Below are 10424 nucleotides of genomic sequence, written 5' to 3'. Positions count from 1 at the left end.
CCTTCTCCTCCTCCTCCTCTTCCTTCTCCTCCTCCTCCTCTTCTTCCTTCTCCTCCTCCTCCTCCTTCTCCTCCTCCTTCTCCTCCCCAAAGGCCTTGCTCGCCCTGCCTTCAGCATACCCTGCAGAGGTTGATCTCTCCTTGTTCCCAAATCATCTCCAAGCACCCTTCCTACAGCACCCCATGATTCCTTTTTTCACTCAAAGCCATTCTTGTGACCCATAACTGTATGTGTGTAACTGGGTCCCCAACTGGGAAGATGTGCTCCCATGGTGCTGGATACAGGCCCCTACACCCAAGAGCCTGAGGATCACTATATGTCCCCCCATGCCACAAAATAATGCTGACACATGCACCACCGTATCTGGCTCCCACGGCTCACCCTCCCCTCCAGATGACATACCACCTGAGCAAGGCTTCCGGAAGTAGATGATGAGAACAATGCCCACGATGATGCCCAGCACACCCAAACCAAAGGCCACGCCACACAGCACATTCTCCAGCAGATCTGAGGGTAGTGCGTTCTGGGGCACTGGAGGAAATAAGGAGTGGCTCGGCCTGGGGACCTAGTTAGGGAGCCTCCCTCCCAGGGGAATGACTTGGGTATCTGGGATGACATGGGAGAAACTGAGGCATGGAAGATTGGGATGGGCTTAGGATAGGAATGGACTAAACAAGGTACCAGTGGAGAAAGAAGACTCCTCCCATGGATCTATCCCTTTTTGCCCCCAAAAGGACCAGACTTCCAGGGAGAAAGCCTCACCCCAATAGGCAATTGCTGTGTAGCGGTCAATTTCGTGAGTCACAATGCAGGAGAAAATGTCAGAAGGTTCCGGTGTGATGTTTAAGTAAGAAAAGGCTTGGAAGCTGAGTCCATCGACAGCTGAGACAAAAGTAGGCCCAGATCCTTCCACAGGGACGGAATGATGCTGCCAGTTCACTGTCAGCATGGGTGGGAAGAGATTACTGACAAAACAGACCAACGTGTTGGGTTTGCCAAACTCCAGGGGCTTCAGCGTGAACACCTCAGCGATAGGAAACCCTGGTGGGGGGATTGTGGTGTGGGGGAAAAAAAGAGACTAGTTTAGATGGTATCTCTGTGTCTGGAGGGTGCATGGCATATGGAGGGGAGGGCAGAGAAGAACACAGTGGGTCAGGCTTTGGGAGACAGAGATGAGGGAGGAGCTGGGCTCCCAAGGGAGGTCTTCTTCCAGGCAAGGATTGCAGCTAGACCTAGAAGCAGAGCCCGATCCAGGCTACTCTGGACCCCTCCACCATGACTTCCTTCAGCACTTCCTGTCTAGAGCTCACATTGATGTCTAACCATGCACTGTCTTCTCACTAAGACATAGTCACATCATCAGATGTTTCCACTCTTCCCATCCATCTTGCTGGGCATAGCAGCACAAGTGTTAATATTCAGTACGTATCAACTGGTACCTGTTGAATTTATCACATTCAATACATAGTTCTGAATGCCTACTACATGCTAGGTACTTCTGCCCACCAAAAAACACAGGGTGCAGACCAAGGCTGGTGGAAAAATTAAGGTGATGGAGAGAATCAGAAGGTATTTGAGATGGGGAGCTGGTATCAAGGGGAATTATTCAGTGTACAGATCAATGAGGTTAAGAATGCAGCCCTCCTCCCTTCACTCCCCAGAAAACTCCTGACCTCTGGACACCGGGATTTTCCCATCAAGTTGTGGCCCTACTTGCTGGATCATCAACTCGCAGAACGCTTTGTCAAATAAAATGGCAGGAGCATCTCCCTGTTCCTGAGCCCAGTCAGCAAATTCAGGCAGGCGAGGCACCCGAGTGTTCTGGGAAAAGTCGAAGAAGAAAAGCTGGTCCTCGTCGTAGGCCTCAGAGAGTCCCATACTGGGACTCCCATCCTGGCAGTACACTGTGTGCAGGAACGTGTGGTTTTGCAGGTCATCTCGCCACACTGGAGTAGGAGCTGCAAAGGACACAGGGTGAGGTTCAGGGAGGTGGGAGCCTTCTCCTCCAACTTAAAAAACAGCAAGGTGGGGCTGGGCGCAGTGGCTCACGCCTGTAACCCCAGCACTTTGGGAGGCCGAGGCGGGCAGATCACGAGGTCAGGAGTTCGAGACCAGCCTGGCCAGCATGGTGAAACGCCGTCTCTAGTAAAAATACAAAAAATTAGCTGGGCATGGTGGCGGGTGCCTGTTGTCCCAGCTACTCAGGAGGCTGAGGGAGGAGAATTGCTTGAACCAGGAAGGCAGAGGTTGCAGTGAGCTAAGATTAAGCCACTGCACTCCAGCCTAGATGACAGAGTAAGACTCTGTCTCAAAACAAAAAACAACAACACCACCAAAAAAAACAAGCAAGGCCTGCTTCAAGGAGCGTGGGCTGAGGTGAGACCCTTTCCTGTGTCTGTTATTTAGACTCCCCCTCCCAGTGGGGGTGAAGAACAAATTATAGCATCTCTCTAAGCTTCCCTGGCCTATAAAAAGGCCAGTTGTCTAAAGTTGGCAAAAGTAAAAAGAGTTCTACTGTCTAAAGTGACAGATTCAGTCCAGGCATGGTGGCTCAGGCCTGTAATCTCAACACTTTGGAACGCTGAGGCAGGCGGATTGCTTGAGCCCAGGAGTTCAAGACCAACCTGGGCAACACAGCGAGACCCTGTCTCTACAAAAAATACAAAAACTTAGCCAGGTGTGGTGGCAAGCACCTGTGGTCTCAGCTACTCTGGAGGCTGAGGCGGGAGGATTGCTTGTGTCTAGGAGGTTGGGACTGTAGTGAGCCGTGATTGTGCCATTGGACCCCAGCCCAGGTGACAGAATGAGCCCGTCTCAAAAATATATATCTATAAAGGCCAGGAGCAGTGGCTCAAGCTTGTAATCCCAGCACTTTGGGAGGCCAAGGCAGGTGGATCACCTGAGGTCAGGAGTTTGAGACCAGCCTGGCCAACATGATGAAACCCCATCTCTACTAAAAATACAAAAATCAGCCGGGTGTGGTGGCATGCACCTGTAATCCCAGCTACTCGGGAGGCTGAGGCAGGAGAGTCTCTTGAACCCTGGAGGCAGTGGTTGCAGTGAGCCGAGATCGTGTCACTGCCCTCTAGCCTGGGTGACAGAGAGAGATTCTGTCTCAAAATAATAATAATAATAATTAATTAATCAAATAAAAATTTTAAAAATGCATATATATAAAATAAAGTGACAGATTCAGAGTTACTCTGTTCGTTGTGTGTTTGTGGGCTGCACAAAGACACCTAGCCAAAGAAGCAAGTGGAAGCCTGCATTCTGCTCACCACGCCACACATCCTGGCACAGGGCTGTATCCTCCCAAAGGAGATTCCTTTGTCTGATTCACACCAGGCCACTGTATTGACTAGAGAAGGCCATGGATGGGTTTCTCACTCTTAGAAGGGAAGGAGGAGGAATGGCTACAGCCTCCCCAAGCCATAGATGGGACTGCCTCCCACTACCCTCAGACACAAATGGTAAATTGGAAAACCAGTCTCCAGACATTTCTTCAGCCACTTCATTGGCACCAAGCCTCTCTGAAAATGTCTTCTGTTCCTTAACCTACCAGGCCTCCCAAAGACAGCACTGGGAGAAGTGACCCCATAACTGCATAAAATAATCCCTCTTCTTTGAAGCTCTTGGCAGGAATCGCTCAACGAGCAGGAAACCTTTAACCCAATACCCAGAAAAACAGACATTTGGAGGAAGAGGGACCTTCCAGATTATTCTTCCATTCTGGGCCATCCTCTACAGAGAATGAAGCTAAGAGACTTTTCAAGAATCACAAGATAAGTTAATGATAGAAAGCAGAGTAGAATCTTGAGTGGAAGAGTGAAAATAGCATCCACTTTGTTCAAATCCCAGCTCTACCACTTTCCAATGGTGTGAACTTGCACAAATAACTCTGAGTCTCATTTTCTTCATTTGTAAAACGGAGAGAACAATCTCCACTTCAAGAGATTGTCTTAAATGGAACACATAAAGCATCTCTGATATCATTTACCAACCATACATAGTAGCTGTCTTTCCCCACTCCCCGACTGTTTCCACTGCCTCAAAAGACTTCCCACCACTCACAAAGCACAGCGCTTTTCCTCACAAACGCTGGGTGGGCTCCCTAGGTTCAGGATGGAAGTAAATGGGAGTACCATCTTACCTTCTGGGACGGCCCAGGAGTGGGGTAGCAGCCACAGAAGTGGTAGCATCTGGAGCAGCGCAGCTCCTTGATTCTGTTCATGACCCATACCTTCTCGCCACACAGTAGGTAGGAGCTACCAACCCAGCCAACCCTTGCGCTTCCCCAACTCCCTCCCCCTGAGGGTGGCCTTAGATCATGTTTTGCCAGATAATTTCCAATAGCTGCCCTTGTCATTTTGTCTAAACCAATCAGAGAAGTGTAGGGTTTAACATCATCGGTCACTGGGGAGACACCTGGGGCTAGCAACCTCCTGAAGACTTGGCTGTTTGACCAGGGCAGAGTATGGCATGTAACTGGGCTGGGAAGCCCAGTGGAGGAATGTTGCTTCGTGGTGGAGTTCCCTCTTTGGTTTCAAGCTGTCAGCCTCACTCTATAAGCCACCAGCTGGCTCTTCAGAGCAGTGCCACCTCCTGGCAGAAGGCTGCAGTGGGGAACCGCGTCTTCCCGAAGTAAACTCCCAGGGCTCTTCAGATCCTGCCTTCTCCTCCCTCCTGGCTCTTCCTCTTTCTGAAAAAAAAAATCATTCTCCTTCAGGCATTAGCTCTAATTCATTTTGCAGAAATATACTGAAAATACAAGAAATGCTGGGTGTTGGGCCCAGTGCTAGAAATACAAAGATGAATAGGCATAGTCTGCCTTCAAACAGCTTAGAGTCTAGTGCTTGGGGAGGGGGCCAAGGGATAATTACGCAACAATGTAACGTATTCAATAAGAATGTGCCAAGTGCTTTGTAATTTTATGAGGATGCAGTAATTTTATGAGGATGCGTAATAGGAGGAACATAATCAGGCAGGCTCCTAAGTCTTGAAGGAAAAACAATTTGACCAGCAGAACATAAGGGAAGAGAAAAACATTCCAGGGCAAAGGGTAGGCGGAAGTACAAAGATCACAGGCATCCAGAGGTCCTCTTTGGAGACCCTGTGTACTCACTGATATGAATGTTGTGAAGGTCACTTGTGTGTTCCTGTATAACAGGAGGTAATGGAGGGTAGAGGGATGTTGTGATGAGCTACAAATTCAGGCAAGGGCCAGATCACATGGGCCCCGCTACGCCACAAGGAGGAGCTTGCTTTTACTTAGCAGATGATAGGGATATTAAAACTGGGGAATGACACAATCATTTTAGCATTTTGGAAAAAATGTTCTGATTGATATTTCAAACAATGAACGAGAGTTTTTAAAGAATTGAGGCAAAACTGCTGGGCAAGAGTCTATAGCATACCAAGATGAACAGTTGCACATACCACTGCTGTAGCAATACAGCAATAATTTAAATGACAGATGATAAGAGCCTGAATTAAGTCATAATTAGAGGAGGTGGAGGAGATAGAATATCGAGATAATTAGGAAGTAGAATCTAAAGGGTTTAGCTACTGATTAGCTGTGGGAGTGAGAAGGTGGAGGAATCAAGGATATCTCAGATTTCCAGCGTGGGTGGCTGGGTGGGTGGTCAGGGATGGACTGAATTGAAGTAGGAAAGAATGCCATGGGAGCAGGTTTACAGAGAGAAAGAGCTTGATTTTGTACATGTTGAATTTGAAATGCCAGTGGAACAGCCAGCTAAAACTGCACGGGAGCACAGTGAGGCATGTGGGTATGGACCCCAAGTATGGTCTGAAGAGCCTGATTTGAGAGTCATCAGCAAAAATGTCAAAGCAGAGGCCATGAATAAGATCACCCAAGTAAACTGTGCAGAAGGAGTGGGAAGTGAAACAAGGACAAAAGTATGCATGGGCTCAAACCCCAAACCTCATATCAGTTATCCAGGATCCAGTCAGGAGCATTTAACTACTTTATGTGCTTCAGACTGAAAGAATTTAATATAGAGAATTGGTTACAAAGGTGTTAAAAGGGCAAGAAGTACAAAAAAAAAAAAAATATAAAAAAAAGAAAGGTGTAAAAAGTGTTTAAAAGGGGAAAAAAAAAAAAAAAAAAAAAAAAAAAAAAAAAAAAGGAGCGTCCTAGAAATCTAAATTTAAAAAAAAAGATTGCTATCTGGAAATCAGAAGCTGCCATCATCCCTGAGCTGGAATCTGGAAATCTACTCATTGCCTTGTGAAAGCCATTGTCATAGTCAGTTCCAGTCTACTAAAAAGGTGCCACCTCCTTCAAGGCTAGAATCCTTGAGAAGGTACTTCTTTTGCTCAGGAGGCTGGAGTCCTGAGTCTCCCATTCTTCCTGCTGCTACATCCACCAGCTATTCCCAGCAACTGTCACTCTGTTTAGAGGCTGAAGCAGGACACTTCTCAGTTTCTCTTGCCTTCTGTTCTCCCACCAGTGCCTCCTACTGGCAGAATCTAACAGGAAGCCAGATGTCCAGGAAGGCTGGGAAATGCACACCTGGCTAACTCCTAAGCTGAGCAATTCAGAATACAGTAGAGGAGGGTGCGTGTGTCACTGAGACAAAAGATAATAACGAGTATACTGAAATATCCTGGTTTGTAAGAATCTGGTGGCGTGAGGACCATCCAGAGCACTGAGAAAAGAACAAGGTAGAAGCAGATCAGATAAATAAAAAAGAGGTGTGCCACGAAGGAGGGCAAGGTCAGCATTTCTTTTTTTCTTTCTTTTTTTTTTTTTTTTTATTGAGACGGAGTCTTTGCTCTGTTGCACAGGCTGGAATGCAGTGGCGCGATCTCGGCTCACTGCAAGCTCCGCCTCCCGGGTTTACGCCATTCTCCTGCCTCAGCCTCCCGAGTAGCTGGGACTACAGACGCCCGCCACATCGCCCGGCTAATTTTTTGTATATTTAGTAGAGACGGGGTTTCACCGTGTTGGCCAGGATGGTCTCGATCTCCTGACCTCGTGATCCGCCCGTCTCAGCCTCCCAAAGTGCTGGGATTACAGGCTTGAGCCACCGCGCCCGGCCTAAGGTCAGCATTTCTAAATGCTACTCAAAAGTCAAGGAAGGATTGAAAAGTGTCCTTAGATTTGGTGATTATGAGATGGCTGACAAATTTATTGAGAGCAGTTTCAGTGTTGTAGTGGGAGTCGACTCCAGATTGTGGTGGGCTGAGAAGTAAGTGGGAGGTGAGGAAGAAACTGTCAGTGTATATGCTTCAAGTTTGTTAGACAAAAGAAAGAGAAAGACAGAAGGGGTGGGGGAAGAGGCAGTGAGAAAGTTCTCATGTGGCAATCAAGTAATCTGAGAAATTAATATATGTGAATATTGTCCATCAGTGTTTCTGAGGCTTTCAAAATTCGTACTTTCCATCATTTTTTTTTTTCTTTTAGACAAAGTTTCCCTTGTTGCCCAGGCTGGAGTGCAGTGGCTACTTACAGGTGCAATCATAACTCACTCTAGTCTTGAACCCCCGAGTTCAAGCAATCCTCCCGCCTCAGCCTCCCAAGTAGCTGGGGACTACAGGCACGTGCCACTGTGTCTGGCATCATATCCTCTTTTGATAAACAAGTAATAGTAGCAGTAATAGCCAAAATCAAAAACAACTCCATGACCTCCTAGATATTCTGGAACAGCAATGTGTATATATGTGTGTGTGTCTGTGTGTTGGAGGCAGGGTGCCAGGGAAGGACTAGGGTTTGGAAATCATTGTAACCTTCCAAAAACCAAAAGAACATTTCCCAGTATCCCAACATTTATGGACTAACCCATCAGTGGTTCTGGCAGTGGGGAGATTCAGGCCCCTCGGGACAGTAGAAAAGAAGTTTATGAGACTACCAGTGGGGAGACATATGGGACACAGCCACCTAGAGTCCTAAATCAGGGGTTAGCAAACTTTTTCTGTAAAAGGCCAGATGGCAAATATTTTAGGCATTGTGGGCTATCCGATCTCTGTCATGAGTACTCAACTGTGGCACGAAAGCCTCCATGCACAATATGTAAATGAAGGAGCGTGGCTGTGTTCCTAGTTTCCTCCTAGCTTTTCCTCCCACTTCTTGAGCATCTCCTTCTCAGTCTCCTTCATAGACTCCTTCCTTTCAGCTACTCTTTAAATACTGGTGTTCCCTGGAGTTTTGTCCTCAGTCCTCTTTTTATTTATGGACACTAAAATTCAAATTTCATGTAATTTTCATGTGTCACGAAATATTCTTCATTTGCTTTTTTTTTCCCCAACCATTTAAAAATGTGAAGACCATTCTTAGCTTTTAGGCCGTTTTAAAACAGGTGGTAGGCGAGATTATGCTAAAAGCCCATAGGGTGCTGAATGATGCTCTACACATGTGGTCAGAATTGATATGAAAACCCCAAATAAACCCACCCTTCAAAGAAGAACCTCAGTCCCCTTATTATTGGATTGGCAATCAGTTAACAAACACTTTGTGCCAGTTACACCAGTCTATTTGGAAGGAGATCTGAGGAAGAACAGGAGAAAGTAGGCTGGGTGGAAGGGCATAGGAATAGGTACAACAGACACTGCAGTTTCTCTGGGTGAGAGGAACGAGGCAGAGGGGTCCAAATTCTCCATAGGGAGCACAGTGTAGACAAGACCAAGGTGAGGAGAAACATAACCATCCCTTATCAAAACTATGGTGAGGGGTGGTTAACTCCATTCACCCCTTCTATAATCACAGTTTAAATGGTAACAAGTTCAAACATTTATAACTACTCTTCCTTCTATATAATCCTTCCCCACCAGGACCTCCCAACTACTTCCATCATAAGTATCTCAGGAATAGTCTCTCATCAGTTTGGAAAGTGATAATTGTGGGCAAGAGATGAGCAAAGCAGCCAGTTCTGCCTTGTAGTAGTTCACTGTCTGCTTTGTCATTAGCAATGAATGCCTCTGAAAATAATGGCACAGCACTGGTAAATCCAGGAGGCTCTGGTTTTCTAACACTCAGCTGTGCTATCTCTTTCTAGCATTTAAAAATGGACTCTATTTGGCCGGGCGCAGTGGCTCACGCCTGTAATCCCAGCACTTTGGGAGGTGAGGTGGGCAGATCACGAGGTCAGTGGTGAAACCCCATCTCTACTAAAAATACACACACACAAAAAAAATTAGTCAGGTGTGGTGGAGGATGCCTGTAACCCCAGCTACTCGGGAGGCTGACGCAGGAGAATCGGTTGAACCCGGGAGGCGGAGGTTGCAGTGAGCCGAGATCGTGCCATTGCACTACAGCCTGGGTGACAGAGCAAGACTCCGTCTCAAAATAAAATAGAATAAAACAGAATAAAATAAAATAAAATAAAATAAAATAAAATAAAATAAAATAAAATAAGACATTTTCCCCCCTAGCAGAGTCAAATTTCTTGAAAAGTCATGGGCAACTGTGGCCCCGCTCTCATACTTGCCATTTAATCTTTTAACTCTCAACAATGTAATTGTTCACCAATACTTTTGTGTTGCCAAATCAAATGAACTACAGTCTCTGCAACATTTGACACTGTTGGCCATACCCTATCTCCTAAATTGGTCAAATTTTTGGCATCCCTGATGGCACTCTCTCCTAGTTTTTCCTCCTACTTTTCTGGCATCCCCTTTTCAGTCCCTTTGGGACTCCTTTCTTTCAGCAACCCTTTAAGTACTGGTATTCCCTGGAGTTTTGTACTCAACCTTTACTCTTCTTAGACTATACACTTGCCCTGGATGATCTCATTTACTCCCACATGCCTTCAGTTACCACCCATCTGCTAATGTCTTCCAAGCTTACCTCTTCAGCTCAGATCTTACTCTGAGTTCCACACTACCCATATCCCAACCGCTTCTGGTCAAATACACTTGGATGCTATGCAACAGCAGTTCTTTTTTTTCTTTTTTTTTTTTTTTCAGTATTGATTTGTTGATTTCTTTTTTATTTATTTATTTATTTATTTATTTATTTATTTATTTACTATACTTTAAGTTCTAGGGTACATGTGCATAACGTGCAGGTTTGTTACATATGTATACTTGTGCCATGTTGGTGTGCTGCACCCATCAACTCGTCATCATTTATATCAAGTATAACTCCCAATGCAGTTCCTCCCCCCTCCCCCTTCCCCATGATAGGCCCCAGTGTGTGATGTTCCCCTTCCCAAGTCCAAGTGATCTCATTGTTCAGTTCCCACCTATGAGTGAGAACATGCGGTGTTTGGTTTTCTGTTCTTGTGATAGTTTGCTAAGAATGATGGTTTCCAGCTGCATCCATGTCCCTACAAAGGACGCAAACTCATCCTTTTTTATGGCTGCATAGTATTCCATGGTGTATATGTGCCACATTTTCTTAATCCAGTCTGTCACAGATGGACATTTGGGTTGATTCCAAGTCTTTGCTATTGTGAATAGTGCTG

The 10424-nt window shown here is 46.1% G+C and overlaps 1 protein-coding gene across 2 annotated transcripts in view; it reads right to left on the bottom strand.

The window, feature by feature from the left end:
• Positions 1-4666, bottom strand: part of LOC108512974 (HLA class II histocompatibility antigen, DM alpha chain) — a 5216-nt gene extending 550 nt beyond the window's left edge. The window contains exons 1-4 of one of the 2 annotated variants that reach the window (XM_017848557.1): positions 4151-4666; positions 1674-1958; positions 763-939; positions 403-531 (exon numbers count right to left, since the gene is read on the bottom strand). In XM_017848557.1, coding sequence (XP_017704046.1) covers positions 403-531; positions 763-939; positions 1674-1958; positions 4151-4238 — 679 coding nt within the window. In that variant the 5' untranslated portion in view covers positions 4239-4666. Of the gene's footprint in view, positions 1-402; positions 532-762; positions 1042-1673; positions 1959-4150 lie in introns of both variants that reach the window. The other variant, XM_017848556.1, reaches the window with a different exon arrangement.
• Positions 4667-10424: the final 5758 nt, after the last annotated feature.

This window comes from Rhinopithecus bieti, unplaced genomic scaffold, assembly GCF_001698545.2.
Source record: "Rhinopithecus bieti isolate Rb0 unplaced genomic scaffold, ASM169854v2 scaffold_31525, whole genome shotgun sequence".
Taxonomy (NCBI): domain Eukaryota; kingdom Metazoa; phylum Chordata; class Mammalia; order Primates; family Cercopithecidae; genus Rhinopithecus; species Rhinopithecus bieti.
The sequence above is the reverse complement of the archived record's forward strand: the minus strand, read 5'-3'. Positions and strand labels throughout refer to the sequence as shown.